Below are 16,835 nucleotides of genomic sequence, written 5' to 3' on the forward strand. Positions count from 1 at the left end.
CGTTAAGTGTGAAGCTGATTGGATGTACAATTCTCGAGATATGCGAAGGACACACATACATACATACATACATACACAGACAGACAGAGAATACTTCCTTTATAGTTACATGATGCTGCTACAGTGCCACCTGTTGGCCAAATGGCACCAAATTGACCATGGTCACTTAGACATTATATCTACACATGTCCACCAAATGTGGTTGCAATAGCACAAAGCGTTCAGGAGACATGACATTTTTTGTAATATAAGCCCTGCCCACAGCATTTGAGCTAATTTTGAGGGACAGCTTTAGCAAAAGAGTATAGAACATCAACAATCTGAAAAAGTAACTATTTCCGGCCTGGTCCAGAGATGTTTTGTACCAAATTTTGTGAGGATTGCTCAAAATGTGTAGGAGGAGTAGCAGAACACAATTCAAAATGACGGAAAATCCATCTAGGACCCACACAATCTAGGAAAACTTTTGTTTCTTCGACTTATGGTGAAAAAGTTACAGTCCAAAACTTAAAGTTCATTGTTATAGCGCTATCATCTGGCCAAATTGCACCATATTTGACACTGCACTCCCTTGGGTCCTGAGCAATACACCCACCAAGTGTGAAATCGAGCAAATGAGCGGTTCTCGAGATATGCAAAGGACATACAGACAGACAGATTCCTTGCTTTACAGTTAGTTGGATGCAGCGTTTTTAATTTAAGTCTTACAAAGTATTTCCTTAAACAATCAGAATCTGGGACAAACATGAAAATAAAGGTATACCAATATGGAAATACATGTGCCCAAAATAAATGTGTTTGCATGCAAATAATTCAAATAATAGCCAATTGGGATAAAAACACCCCATGATCTGAATCAAGTGACCCATCTATAAAAACAAAAATCCAGTCAACAGATAAAAAATTGTTGTGTAAATGCTCTTTCCTTTTCACTTTCTGCTTTTAGAATATCTATACTCTTTCTGCTCATCCAACGGAGTCAAAAGTGTCCCCCAGGAAAACGTACCACGCTCTCTTCCATTGTTTTGTCGTTCATGAGCACTCTGTTTAAAATAAGAGGCGTTTACTAGGGAGATTCTGAGTCATAGTGGGTAGCTGGCCCTCTGTTGAATAACTGCAGTGGTCTGCAATGATAAAACCGGCGCTTTTGCACAAAACAAACCATCCATCATACTGCATTTCAAGCGCTTGAAGCAAGGTTTTCAAAAGATTACCTATTGTGGAGTGATAGAATTGGTATATTGCTAAACCCTTCCTCTCCTTACAATGCTGCCTCCCTTTTTCCTCCTCTTCTTTCTCATCATCATCAATAGCAGTGATGGTAGTAACAGCATCACTATGCAGGATTTCCTTGTTTTCCTGCTGCGTGTGAATGTGTAGTTGATGTAAACCATCTCTCCAGGCCAACACCCAGCTGCGTGTGTTTGACTGAAAGATCTGCGTCTCATTCACTGCTGACCCTCCTCTCTTTAAAGGCCACCCCTACCTGGCTATCATTCTTCTCTATCTCACTGTGACAGTATAGGAAATCCATTGCTCTCTTAATAGGGGAACAGAGGATGTGTAGATCAGAGTCAAGCACATGTCTCCCTCCTGCCTCTCTTGGCGTTATAATGAGGCTATTGGTAGGAAAACATAACAAGCCAGATAAGATTCATGCTGATCAGTGGGCAGATAAAGGCTCGGTTCACCTCAAAGCACCAGTTCATCAGCAGTGTGTGTGTGTGTGTGTTAGCTTGAGAGAGAGATCTGTATGTGACTGAAGGACTGAGTGACTTGTTAAGGGGTGCCTTTTGCATTCATTAATTTGAAATGTATATATAGTACAGCCAATTACTGTATACAGCACCAACGACTAATTTAACCTGTCCCTACACTGTTTTTAAATTTTTCCTGGTTGAAGATCAAATCAGAGTTATTTTAAGAAAATGTGACAACATAATTGCATCACTGTCAGGGATGCAAATGAGCATGAAAAAGGACCTCATTAAACACAACACACGGATACTGTATATGGTGCACAGAAGACACATTTTCTAGGCATCTGTGTCTTGAACCTGAATCTATGCATGTTATTTATAGTCAATGTAACTTAGAGTGAGTGTTGTGTTACACAATGTGTGTGTCACAGGTAAAATTTCTGATACCAGCTGAAGGTTGTATAGTAGAAATAATACTTCAAAGTCTGACACTGTGCCCTCCCACCCCACTCCCTATCAGTGATATATCTAGAAGTGTCAAGGTTAACGTGATAGCGTGTTAATGCTAATTCGTTTTACCAACACTAATTTCTATAACGCATTCACGCAATTGATCTTTCGGCGGTTGTGGGCTCAGTTTTAAAGGTAGAGTGAGGATACTGGCATCATATGAAACTAAAAAACCTAACAAATCCATTAGTACCATGTCATACTAGCTTGTCGTAAAGGAGGCTAAATAACGCTCCAAACTTGCACTACATTTTGGTGAAGAAAAACTGGTATGGCCATTTTCAAAGGGGTTCCTTGACCTCTGACTTCAAGATCTGTGAATGAAATTGGGTTCTATGGGTACCCACGAGTCTCTTCTTTACAGACATCCCCACATAATGATCATTGACAACTGTTGTTGCCACTTGGGCTTGAGTTTGTCATATTATGATTTGAGCATTTTTTTTTATGCTAAAGGCAGTACCTGTGAACAATATTTGTCATTGTTTAGTGTTGTTAATTGATTTCCGATTTTAAATATATACATACGTTTGTGTAAAGCAAGCATATTTGCCCACTCCCATATTGAGTGAGAGTATTAAATACTTGACAAATCTCCCTTTTTTTTACATTTTGAATAGAGGAAAAATGTGCGATATTTGCGATAAATCGTGATTAATCATGGACAGTCATGCGATTAATCACGATTAAATATTTTACTTGATTGACAGCCCTAAGTGCAACACGAAAAAAGTTCATATTGATGGATTTTGTTACTCTTATTGTTTGTCATACTTCTCTTTGGAGGATAAGCATGCACTCATTGCTTTGGGGGATGTAAACAGGAAGTACAATGTTCTCGAGCCCCATCTGTTTAGCTTATATTTAGCTATATTTATATTTTAGCCCACATTTTGGCAGATTGGTACTATTACAATTGTGCCAAATTAGCTATTAGCAATGTGATGATTCTCAGGTAAGTTCTTCTTTTTTCGTTGATTTTTTTTAGAGGATTTATGGACGTTTATTCATAGACATCTAAGATGTTTAGATAGTTGTAAGAGTTTCCTCAAATGATGTACTGAGAATTGCTCATGCTGGGCTTCGCTTTGCTTTGAGACGAGATCTTCAGTGTCAACTCTGCCCTGACTGGAAGTTGTGGTAAAAGAGCATTGCCGCTTGACACACAAGCCAAATGATGAGAGCTGTTTTTTAAAACTAGCACTTTCTATTCACTGAATCTTGCAGATCTCCCCTGGGGCGAGAAACGTTTCCCCAGATCACTCTTAAATGAACAGTATCTGTCAACACATCACCAGACATTAGAAAATCACACTGCGGCATGTTGATTTGGGGAATTGGGGAATTTGGGAGTTTTTTGGTGGCAGCAATGATTAGTCTGATTTCCCTCATGAATGCCACTAGTCTGCATTCATTCTGCCCTCACCCCGTATGAAAGCATAAAAACTGAATTGCTTCTTGTGATAAAAAGAAGTCAAGCGCAGTTTTCCTCTACATCAGTTTGAGAAAATTTGAGAATGTCCTTAGCCACAATAAATCTGATTTCCCCGACCCAGCATGGTATCACCAAATGGCGTATAAATAACACGCCAACCCTCTTAATTTGTTTTGCATGTTATCAATACACATTTGTATGCCTCTGTGCCGGAGAAAGTCGTGGATGGAGGCATTATGTTTTTGGGTTGTCTGTCCGTCCATATGGACCATTCTCGTGAACGCGATATCTCAAGAACATCTTGGGGGAATTTTTTTCAAATTTGGCACAAACATCCACTTGGATCCAAGAATGAACTGATTTTGGTGTTCAAAGGTCATTGTGACCTCACGTCCGTCCCATTCTTGTGATATCTCGAGAACGCATTGAGCAAATTTCTTCAAATTTGGCACAATCGCCCACTTGGACTCGAGGATGAACTGATTCGAATTTGGTGGTCAAAGGTCACTGTGACATCACAAAACACGTTTTGGCCATAACTCAAGAATTCATATACTAATTATGAGAATTTCACAGAAATGTCTAATAAGATGAAATGATGACTGCAACTTGACTGGTTGGCGGAGGCATACAACAGATGGCAGATGGCAATTCTAGTATGCTTTTTGCAAATCATTTCACGCCGCAGCAATATTAGATGCTCAGACCAAGTTCTCCGTAAGTCAGGTGACGTAGTATAAAGAGCAAGAAAGTCAGCACAGGGACGGATGGATCGTTCAAACAAACACATGAAATTCACCCAGAAGGCCGCTGTTCGTGTCCCATGTGAAACCAAAAGTCAACCGAGGGGTGGCTGAGGCTCAGAGGTAGAGCAGGTCATCCAACAATCGGAAGGTCGGCAGTTCGATCATCGGCTCCTCCAGTCACATGTCAAAGTGTCCTTGAGCAAGACACTTAACCCAAATTGCTCTCAAAGGCTCTGCCATTGGTGTGATGAGTATTTAGATTAGATCCTGATGGGCAGGTTGGCATTTTGTATGGCAGCCTCTGCCATCAGTGTATGAATGTGTGTGTGTGAATGCTGACATGTAGCGTAAAGCACATTGAGTGGTCGGAAGACTAGAAAGGCGCTTTATAAATGCAAGTCCATTTACCATCAACCTACTTATTTACTACGTTGACTACTTAACTTATGTGTGTAACATAATATGTAACGAAAATAGTTATTTTAATCCAAACCATGATCTTCTTAAACCTAACCAAGTAGTTTTTTTGCCTAAACCTAACCAAGTAGTTTTTTTTGCCTAAACCTAACCAAGTAGTTTTGTTGCTTAAACATAACCATGTAGTTTTGTTGCTTAAACGTAACCGTGTAGTTTTGTTGCCTAAACATAACCAAGTAGTTTTGTATGAATTCACAACGTTAACTATGTGTTTGAAACTGCAAACGTGTGTCTGCATGTGACGAGTTGGGACTGAGAACGGGGCATTAAATGACACGCAAAAAGCTTGAAATGCGGAGACTAAACATGCAAAACGTCCTTAAAAGTTTGGTGCTTTTTATCCGCCATCCAATGAGATCACGTTGCCTGACCTTATGCTTTTATGATATTTAATTTACAAAAACTGCTCCTCCAGCAAGCGTTTGTATGACTGCTAATATTGCTTTGCCTTATATTTAAAGAGCGAATAGAGTGGAATGTCTGAGTCACCAACGTAGCCAAAGCTTTCCCTTCTGTGTCCTTGTAGTGCTGAAAATAGACCAGAGGAGACTGGGATTTAGCTTTTTCTGAAAAGGAAGAACTGAAAATAACATTTAATGTATATTGCACAGCTCACTTCAGCCAGCACTTTTCATTGGTAACACACAACCCCCACACACTATCCACGCTTACATGCAGCATACACACAACTTATGTACAAATAGGCAAACACAAGCACACAAAGAAATGTACTTACACCTGCTTATGTTGTATATATAAATCAGGGCAGAATCATTTAAATGCCTGTTTCCCATATGTCTGCTTAACATCTTAGAGAGTGTGAGAAACAGGTCCTCTTTGGCTTGAAGGAAGCATTTAAGGTAATTCATTTTTGCACTTACCTCAGTTGTTTACTCTGGTCCCTCCTTCCCTGCTTTCACTGATCTGTCAAAATATGTACTTTTGTCCTTACCCTAACTAGGCTTCGCTCTCAGCTTCTTCTGCTCGCTTTTGCCAGCTGGAAGAAAGCAGCGTATGAAGTATTTATGAAGGCCAGGTTTACCTCTGTCATAAAACCATGAGATGTCTGCCCTTGGCTCAGAAAGGATAGTGAGATCCCTGGCCATCCCGGCCTGAGCGAAGCTTGAACTCAGGCAGCTTACACACAGAGAATGGGCAGAGGTTTATATCTCTGCCCTTTAAATTGATGTGGCTGAATCAAGGGCAAGAATACTGGGCAAATGATGTTGGTGTCTGGGAGCGTGTCTGGTCACCAATTTGAAATTGGAGTGTGGGCTTTTGTAAACGATGAGATTTCACAAGCGCGATTTCCGCCAGGAAACTTTTAACTGTACGTTGTGAACCGCCTGAGGTTCACTCTTGTTTTATCTCGATTTTTATCACCCTCCCTCTTTGCCTTTTTTGCCTTCTCCATCAACAGAGATCTTTCTGCAATACTTTATAATGATAAGTTGAAGCAAAAAACTTGTTGATCGCCACTTTAAATACAGCCAAGGTGAAACTAATTGAAACACTCATCCTAATGCACGTTTTATTTTGTATTATTCTATATATTTTTCTATTTTCAATTACATTGCATAAGAGATGCTTTTAGGGACGTTTTATAGCCTATTTGACTTGTTGCCAGCAGGGAAAGTGTCTGTTCAGTGTTTGTACAGTGTAATACAAAAGTGTGTTCCTTATTTTTATTATGAAAATAGTTCACCCAAGCAAGATGGCTTTGTCTGTCTTTGACACTTGCAATGCTGTCTGTTGAAACTGAATAAAAAGAAACATATCCTTACGCATTTGGTTTGTCCCACTGTATCAAACTCGCACCAAACTGCGGTATGAACCAAACCTTAATTGGCTGTTTTGGTCAACTAAGATTTCTGTAGTTGATTAGTCGTTTTGTTTATGCTTTTTTCATGCTGAATGACTTATTTCCAAGAGACTGAGCACAAGATTCAAAGTGGTGCTTTTGTGTGATTCTTTGTTGAGAAACTCAGTTTCACAGATCTGTCGATTAAATCAACTAATTGACAAAATCGCTGTGTTAGTCGACTACGAATTTCTTTGGTCAAGGACAGCCCTACTTTCCTGTAGTGCTTTGTACATACAAGAAGGTGTTATCAAAGGAGAAATTCTTCCTGGATGTTTTCGCGTTATCATGTTATCCCCGTCTGTTAACACCTTTCACACCCCAGATGCGACTGGAAACATCCTCCCCCAATCTCAAAAACCAGCCAAAAAGATGTCACTCTCCTCTCTGACAGCCTGTGATTCCCTCTTCTCCCGGTCACTCCATGCCACGCTTAAACAACACCTAATGCCTCCGTGGAGAAGTAGGTGATATTTTGCTGATCTGACTTCAGTCGTTGAGCCGGACGTCAACTTTGTGATGGCAGCACCAACAGCTGCCCAGTCTAATTACTGTATGTAAATAGCAACGGCGCTGCCATAGCCAGCCTCTCTGGTGCCGGATAATTAATTTCATATCTGCAGATCAGAAATGGCTGTCCTGAGGTGGTTGTACACCAGCGCTGAATACAAAGGTAGCTCCACCCTCTGCAGGGGTTGCATTCAATTTGCTCACAGCAGGAGTCTTATCACTGTCAAAAGAGCAAGTTTAGATTGGAATTGTGAACACACACACACATACGCATATACACAGAAATTAGCATACAGTTCAGTCAGAAAAACAAACAGAGAAAAAAGAAGGTTTTCATCACCTCAGTAATAAGAACCAGAAAGGAGAGAACCTACATAACCCAATTTATGGCTATTTGCATAATAATAATGTGATTTATACGAATATTTCTAACTCATAGAGTTCAGTTTATTAAAGGACGCTGAACTTGATTACACATTATTACCAATTCTTCCAGCATGGTGTCTATGAAGGGAATATATTACACATACATTTAGGGCTGTCGCAATACCGCTATATTGCAATACCGCAATATTGACAAGCCAACCGCATGGGATGGCAAGCAACCGCCACGACCGAAATGTTCAAGTTTTTTCTTTTTTAAATTTCTTGCAATGGGATTGCCGCATTTTTACACTTTGCTACAAACAGCAGCAGCATGACGAGGCAATGAGCGTCTATTCTGCGCTGAGCGCTGCACGTATGGTGATTTTTTTCTGTTAGTCGAGAGTTGAAAATTGTTCAGCTTTGAGTAAAACTCCACAAAGACCAACCGTCACATCCTACATGTAGGCTACATATGCTGAACAACAACAACAATAGAGGAGAAATTAATACACATATATATTTATTTTTTTTCAAGTATAACACACAAGTATTTAATTTGGTTTAAAACTGTCATCTTTGTCATTTAATAAGCAATAATATACAGTACCTAATAATAGCCTAACAATAACGCTTATTTACTGTATACAGCACTAAAATCAGGATGAATAAAGTAATTTGCAATAAAGATAAAAGCAATAATATTGCTGTTGAGCCAATCATTATCACCGCAGGGGAAATTTCTTCACCGCGACAGCCCTATATACATTTATACATCATCTTTCCATGTGTTGATTGTTAGTTATCAGTTAGTTGCAGCATGTGCTTTACATGAACTGATATTTAAATAGTATCTCCATAAAACGTATTTGAGTTTGTCATATGCAAATGCATATATCCTTTGATATATGGAGAGCAAATTGTATTTTCACTTAGCAATCAAGGCAATGTAAATGCAACCGTCTCCCCATTCCAAACAAAACCGCTCTAAATGCTTTTAATTGAGTTTTTAGTCCTTCAGCTTTGTGCTGAATGATATTCTGACTTGCAGATCATTAACATGTATGTGAAATGGCTGGCTGTCTTCACCTTTTCCTCTGCTTTCAAGAGATTTTACAAGATAAATGATTTACAGTGCTGTAACCTTCCAACTCTGATGTGTAAAATAACACATATATAGTTTTGTCACACTAGTGTTTTGTTTTTTTTCACAGGGATTTTTTCACAGTTCAATTTAATTTCAATGTGAATACTGGAGGCTCATTTTTCAGGTGTAATAGTGTTATGAAATGTTGATAATTCACATTTGAGATGCAACGTGGATTCGGGATGAATGTTGATAGAGAGGCGTGAAAGAGGTCGTAGTGAAAGAAACAAGACTGTGTGTGTGTATTACATGTTCCTGAGAAAAAGGAAGGAGTTTGTGTGAAAATTGTCCCGGTGGGAGGGAAAGTCCCAGAGCGAGAACGGGGAGTGATGATGCACTTGTCTGACATGTTAGCTTCTGTTCCAGGAAGAAAAAACAACATTTTGTGTTCCATATTATCTGCTAAAATTGGTTCTTGCCCAGAAAAAAATAAATAAAACAGTTACAGTACATTTGCGTTTTCCACATTTCGCTGATGCTCTAAACCATTAAAGGATTTGAAGTTTTCCTGCTCAAGGACGCTGTGACAGGATACATGTCTGATTGATGAATTCACACCAGCTCTTTAGCTGATCAAACTCTCGACCTTGTACGCTCTCTCCAATCACTGGGCCACCCTGCTGCCTGACACTCTGAGAATCACTCAGTCTGAGAAGCTTGTGCATCCAGCTGTGTAGCCACCTGTGTAACCTTATAGACACTATCTGCTCACGGCAAAGCTGTCATGTCCTATGTGATCTTCTGCATCTCATTCATGATCTTCTGAGTGGGATGCATTTTGAACAGCGAGGTCGTCTTCAACACTTGGTTATTATGATCAAAACAACAGCATGTGTTCATGACACCTTTTTTATTTTTACCTTGAAACATCAATAATGAAATATGACTCTATAAAGCAATGCAGTTTTAGTTCAAATATGATTTTCACCAAGCTTGAGCATTTAAAGGATAATTCTGGTGTATTACAAGTAGGGATGTCACAAGAACCGGTACTTAGGCATCAAGTGGATCCCAAAATTCTGAAAAATACGATGGTACTCTTTTTTTTCCTACAGTACCGCAGGTACCGTTGGTACCGTCAGGGCCTTATGGAATCATATCATCAGAATCAGAATTGCTTTATTCAACAAATGTACAATGTACACAGGAATTTGACTCAGTGATACAGCACCATAAAATAACAATAAAGTTAAAAGGTTAATTAAAAAAGTTAAAGACAGATAAATACAATAATACACTTAATAATGATAAAAAAGCTACATTGCGCTACATTATGCTGCAGTCCCAGGACGACAGAAAATGTGTTTGGGATGCAGTAAACTCACTATCGACACGTCCAGGGGATGCATCCTGTTTTTTCCCTGATAATGCTACATTGTGAACAACTAATCTGTGTTAAAAGCTGCCGATTTCAACACGGGAGTTGCCATTGATTACATTATGTGTTCAGTCTCTATTCAGTAAAATGTGGGCAAAGGTAAATTATAATGGTATCATGATGTCAAATGTAATCTTGACATTTTTGGCGAGACACTTGACTAAATACAGCTGTTTGAAGGAGATGTTTTCACAGCATTATAAAATAGATAGAGGGAATTAAGAGCTGTTTAACCCCATAACAATTTATTGTTTTACTTTTGTTTTTTACAGTGGTATCCAATTGGCATCGAGAATCGTGGAATTTCATTGGTGTTGGTGTTGATTACTACATTTTTTTGTATCGTGATATCCTTAATTACAAGTTGGTTCTTAAACAAACCTCAAGGTTAGCCAAACTTACTCGGATAAAAAAAACAAAGTCTATCATTAGGAATGTGACTCAAACTGTCCTTTGTAAACATCTGTCACAGTTTGCATACTGTACCACCTTTTTGGTTCATCATTGGCCTTTTCTGCTTACCATAGTGCATGCATACAGTTCTTATGTTGCAATTACAGTTTATTAGCAACATTATGAGTACGTTAATTTGATTGTTTACAACCTGTCTGATTGTTTTCTTGCTTCATTGTAGCGACGTCACCGTGTTCCCAGATCTCAGAGCTTACTTTTTACTGTTTTCATATCTGAAAGAAATAGAAAAACGATGGCACTGTGAAAACAAGACTAATCCTTTGAATTCAAACTTGCTGTTATGAAATCCTGAGCCTGCATTTATAAGGCATTTACGTTCGACTGGCTCAAAAGGTGAATCGGCTAATCAAAAGTGTGGACTGCCTCTATCCATTTAGTAATCCTGTATTCCCAGCCCATACATCATAGCTCTGCAGCTCAGTTGAGCTCCAGTCCTGGTATAAAGGTCAGTAGCTCCAGGCTGTCCGTCTGTCTCGCTGCATCTCTCTCTTTTCCACTGCTTCTTGAATGCCTAAATAAGAAAGGTTAGTAGACTCAGCTGCTCTTGCTTGAAAGGTCATGTCGGAGAGCAGACAGGAAGCATCCGGGATACTCTTATCAGTATTATTTGTCCGGTAGTTTGCTTTGGCAACAGGTTGCTGTCCGTCTGAATGTGCCTTTGCGTCCTGTGAATATCTCTACTGGCTGCACAGGCATCTCATTTTGGCATAGTAGTTTGGTCTTTTGAGCAATATTGGATGCGGTACTTTGTTTGGTGGAAGGCACAAGTCCAAATGATTGTAGGGAAGTGTGTGCCACCAGCCTTGATTATTAGCCAGTGCATACACTGGGTACTGGAGGGTACTGAGTGGTCCCATTAAATCTTCCGGCTCATCTAGTGAGACAGCTGTGTAAAAGGGTGAAGTGTGAGAATCTAGAGGAAAATAATGATTTGGTATTTGTTTAGAGGCAGCTGTAACCCGCATTGCAATAGTCGCCAATCAAGTCTTGCATTGCTCTATATTATATGCCATTTATGGTGACATATATTATCAATTCAAGCTAAATAAAGCAAAGCTAATTTCATTATTTCATTACTTCATAATGTCATGCACGTGAGGATGTTGTTGACCTGGCTTAGCCTCGGCATGTCAGTCAAAGTGGAGGGCAATTAAACTGACCCCGCTCTCCACGAGAGATAGAGCCCAATTGAGCACAAGAAAGGAGGTAGGATCAAGATACATTTGAAAGACTGGGGAGCACCAGGAGAGACAGAGAGAATATGAAAATGAGAGACAAAGAAAGTGGAAATGCCACCCTTCGGGGATCAACTAGAGGAGGAAACGTGACACAGAGAGAGAGAGAGAGAGAGGGGAATAGAGAGAAGGAAGTTGAGTGGAATGGATGTGAACTGGAAAAGAGAGAGCAGGGAAGTGAAAGTAGGAGAAAGCGTGGAGGTGAAGTGAGGGAAGGACCTAAATTTAGACATGGAAATCAGGAGAGAACAGCTGCCTCTTTCCCTCAGGAGATACATTTAAATCAGGTCTGGGTGGCCAGAGGGGAGGATGGAAGAACCTACTCCACTGGCCAATTAGGCACACAGAGCACTGCACTGTTCTAATATAACCATCATTGTGGCCCCGTTGGCCCTTTCAGTCCCGCTGGATGTGTTTCACCAGACACCAACGCAGGGCTCAGGCAGAGGGATCCCCGGACTGTTGTAACTCTGTATAGGCACTAGTGCCGGCGGAGAGGAGAGGAGAAAGGGGAGTGAAAGGCAAAAAGACACTTTAATATATACTATAATATGTAGCTTCTGTCCTGATGAGTAAAATAGAAATAGATCCAGGGTCTCACGTGGGACTGTCTAGAGCATCTCAAACGTGTCTCTTTTACCACATCTATGCAGAAATGTAAGAAATATTGGTTCAAACTAGGGCTGTCATCGATAACGCAAATTCGTTTTAACGCCACTAATTGTTTTAGTGTTTGTTTTTTTTTTTAGAGTTTTTTAATTAACCTCTTAAAAATCTGATGGGCCGCCTTCGGGCCCGGCCGCTTTTCGATCTTTCAGAGGTTGTAGCAGGCTCAGTTTTAAAGAGTGAAGATTCCTCATATGTAACTAGAAAAACGTAAGGAATTCATTGGTACCACCCATGTCATATTAGCTTGTCACGAAGGAGGCTAAATAACGCTCCAGACTTACGCTAAATTTTGCTGAGGAAAAACTGTCATGGCTATTTTCAAAGTGTACCCTTGACCTCTGACCTCAAAATGTGTGAATGAAAATGGGTTCTATGGGTACCCACGAGTCTCCCCTTAACAGACATGCCCACTTTATGATAATCAAATGCAGTTTGGGGCAAGTCATAGTCAAGTCAGCACACTGACACACTGACAGATGTTGTTGCCTGTTGGGCTTGAGTATGCCATGTTATGATTTAAGCATTTTTTTATGCTAAATGCAGTACCTGTGAGGGTTTCTGGACAATATTTGTCATTGTTTCGTGTTGTTAATTGATTTCCAATAATAAATATATACATACGTTTGCATTAAGCAAGCATATTTACCCACTCCCATGTTGATAAGAGTATTAAATACTTGTCAAATCCCCCTTTGAGGTACATTTTTAACAGATAAAAAATGTGTAATAATTTGCGATTAATCCCGATTAACTATGGACACTCATGCGATTAATCGCAATTAAATATTTTAATCGATTGACAGCCCCAGTTCAAACATATCTACAGTATAATATGTACTTTATATCTTTCCACATATTTATTTCTTTATGCAGTAACATTTGAATGCTATTGTGATCTCCAGTGTCTCCATCTTCAATTACATTTTGCAGAACCTCACACAAAAAATCATCATTGCCACCATTGGATATGGCAGTTAACAATTAACTTCCCTTTGTGGCCGGCACAAAAGGAATAAGATGTATCACACTGGGCCGTATGTCGCCCCGACTGTGTGACTGAGAAAAATGAGGGGAAAAAAGTAAGTGATTTAAAGAGAGGAAGTAATAAAGAGAGCGAGGGCAGGCGCGGGAGAACGGTAAATCGTTGGCAGATCATGCCTCATGCAAAACTTCCATGAATAAAACATATTCCTAGCCTCCCATAGCTCCGATCCATTTTCCCCCCGTTTCCCTGCTCTTCCCTCTATCTCTCACGCGCATGATTAACCTCGGGAGGCCTTAATCAACACTGGAAATGACCCGTGCTCCTTGACTTACCTCCCTCTGCCTCTCCTCCCCTCCTTCACCTCACCCTCTCTCCTCTCAACACGTCCTTCACCACGGGGCCGTCAGTGATGCAGTTTGCCTCACCTGCTGACCCTCCAGACGAGTGCTGTGTGAGGGTTTGTTTATTTTACCTGCGCAGTCATTAAGTGAAGTAAAGGGAAACACAAAATGCCTGCTGAATGAGATCTAATGCATTAGCGGCGTTTGAGTGGAATCAAACAGAAACACACAGGAACGGAATTTAAAAACTCCTCAAATATTTCTTTATTTCCTTATATATGTTTTTTATTCCGCTTTATGATCCTTTCCTGGGGGGGGATGGTGGTTTAAGATGGGAGAGTTAGCTGGGAATGAATAATCTTTCTTACCTAAGCCTTTAGTCACACAGTCTTTAAAACCTGTCCTCTGGGGATAGGGACAGGGATAGATTTATGGTTATTATTATTTACTTGCTCACAGCCTCCCTCACACACACAAACACACACACACTAAAGCATACACACATACACACACACATACAGCAGTGAGCTGTCCAGAGTTCTGCAAACTGGCAGGCAGCTATTGACAAACCAATTGCACAAGCGACCTGTCCATGGTGCTGAAATCTAGCTCCACTCCGACTCAGAGGTCACACACAATTATATAACTCTGTTTATCTTTCTGTTTCTCTCATTGGATGTGGGCGTCACACACACCAACATCCATGCATGCACACACAAGTCCACTGGGAGCGTTTTTTAATTGGTGTTCCCTGTGTGGCTGAGGTTTCAGGGTCGCTACCGCGAGCTAAATGCCCCCTTTTGTGTTCTATGTTAGGGTCCAATTTAGCACACAGTAGTGACTGGCCGTCCTGGCTGTACATTTGCTATTTAATTAGGGTGTTAAGCGTTTTTTTTCAGAGAGCATAGCAGATTTCCTCCCTTTGTCTGGTAGTCTGAGGAGCTGATTTGCTCCTTCCAGTGACAGAAACGTTTATTTTATGTGCATCTTTATGAACCAACTGGATTAAAATCGCATTACTTTCAAGTCTACCTTCATAGTTTTATATGATCATCTGAAATTTATTAAGCAGATTTAATTAACAAAGCAACCTTACAAATCAAGCAATCAAAAATGCACCATCTGTTTCACTCCCTGTATCTTTCTCCTCCTCCTGATGCATCTCCTCTTACTCATCTCTCTTATGTGTCATGTTACAGGCATCAGCGGTCAGTACCCTCTGGTTCAGAATGTGACGGTGACGGAGGGCGGGACGGCGAACATGACCTGCCGTGTGGAGTATAATGACAACACCTCCCTCCAGTGGTCAAACCCAGCACAGCAGACCCTCTTTTTCGGGGACAAGAAAGGTGAGTTTTGGATGTTGACAGACAGCAGCTGCCGCACGACAGATGCAGTCTTACGGAGTATTCCCTGTGTTGGGTTTATGGCGGTTGAGAAATGCACAGAACACACAAAACATTTTTTTTTTTAGGCTGCAGAGCAACCTGAAAAAAAAACCTCTATGTCCCTGTGTGTTTGTCTCTTGGATAAGCTGCTGTTTTTGTTGTGTCATAGAGTCTGTCCCACATTTCATGTGTCTGTGTTTTCCTGCTCTATTTTCACAGCGAGTGCATTCACAGTACATAAAAAAAGAAACACACCTTTTCCTCTTGGGATGGATTGTATGTTGCTATTGTTATTTTTTCACTTAATCCGTCAACCTAACACACACCCCTCTGTTAAGGCAAACAAATATGGGCAGCTCTCTTTCTGACTTGTTTTGCCAAGAACAGGATGGTGAGCATCACCTGCCATGAACAATTTGGGGGCTTGAACGTTTCTGTTTGTTTGTGTGCAGCCCATTTTACTTCAGTGTCAGACATGTTTATTGGGTATTTTTGATAGTTGGAAAGTAGAAACAGATAAAACCCGGTGTTATTTGGTTTGATTTCATGATCGGAAGGCGTACAAGGAGCAGCTACTGTAGATAGCTGCAATAGCTGTGGTGAAGGCTGCGGTTGATTTACATCCATCTCATGATCAAGGCAAACCTTGGAGCATGTTGACTACATCCCAGTGAAAAGAAGTGGCGCATCAAATTAGTTTTTTTTCTATACTTTTTCTATCTGAATCAAAAGATGCATGCTCAAAAAGTTTCATGTTGTTGTTCAAATCAAGTTAGAACATCAGAAACAGCCCACACACTCTCAAAGTCAACCGTTCACCCCGCTGTGCAAGTGCCCTTCACTGCAACCCTGTAGTACTTAGCTCGTACCGCCTCTAGCACACACAGTGCAGTATGAATTAAATTCCAGTTAAAAGAACAAACCCAATCACCCGAGCCTCGGATGGTACAGCATTATGGCCTTGTGTCTAATTGATGGTGTGAGAGCATTAAATTGGTTACATATAATTTGATATTTTGTAGTACAGCATGGACTCTACCTTTGCTTTGCACCCAATCAGCTATTTGGTGGTGTATTTGTCCAAGGTATTGCTATGGGTTATACATCAAAATGAAGACTGACAAACTAAAACATTGTCAGCATAACCACAGTGAAATTATGTAACACAAAGATATCAACGATTAAGGTAAGGTTTTTATAGAATAGCCAAAATAGAGTGGTGCAGGAATGAGTCCTAAAACCCAGAAATTAGTTAGCATTTTTAGCACTTCCGGTTCCCTTGTCTCAAAGTCAATGGGTTTTTTGAATGGGTTTTTAGTTAGAGGCCTGAAATAAGGTCTGTGGTTAACACAAGCTGAAGAGATTTTAACGTTTTGTTCTAAGATATAAAATACATCAATAAATATCCCACTTGTGAATTTTGAATCCTTTATGTGTCTTAAAAAAGGCGCTTGCTAAACGTCATCACGCCGCTCATGCGACCGCGTTGTAGTTCGTTTATAGCCTAACGTTAGCTTTTTACTTCTGGGGATTGCATTCATTCTTCAAAAATCATAAAAGTGGTGTTCATTTGTGAAGATTATCTTACGGAACAAAACGCGTAAGCATCATAAACG

General features: G+C 40.2%; 1 protein-coding gene across 4 annotated transcripts in view; it reads left to right on the forward strand.

The window, feature by feature from the left end:
* cadm2a (cell adhesion molecule 2a) overlaps positions 1-16,835 on the forward strand; it is a 254,049-nt gene that overhangs the window by 175,538 nt on the left and 61,676 nt on the right. For all 4 annotated transcript variants that reach the window (XM_074611346.1, XM_074611343.1, XM_074611345.1 and 1 more), the window contains one exon: positions 15,031-15,180. In XM_074611346.1, coding sequence (XP_074467447.1) covers positions 15,031-15,180 — 150 coding nt within the window. The remainder of the gene's footprint in view (positions 1-15,030; positions 15,181-16,835) is intronic.

The sequence above is a fragment of the Sebastes fasciatus genome, chromosome 16 (assembly GCF_043250625.1).
Source record: "Sebastes fasciatus isolate fSebFas1 chromosome 16, fSebFas1.pri, whole genome shotgun sequence".
In the NCBI taxonomy this organism is placed as follows: domain Eukaryota; kingdom Metazoa; phylum Chordata; class Actinopteri; order Perciformes; family Sebastidae; genus Sebastes; species Sebastes fasciatus.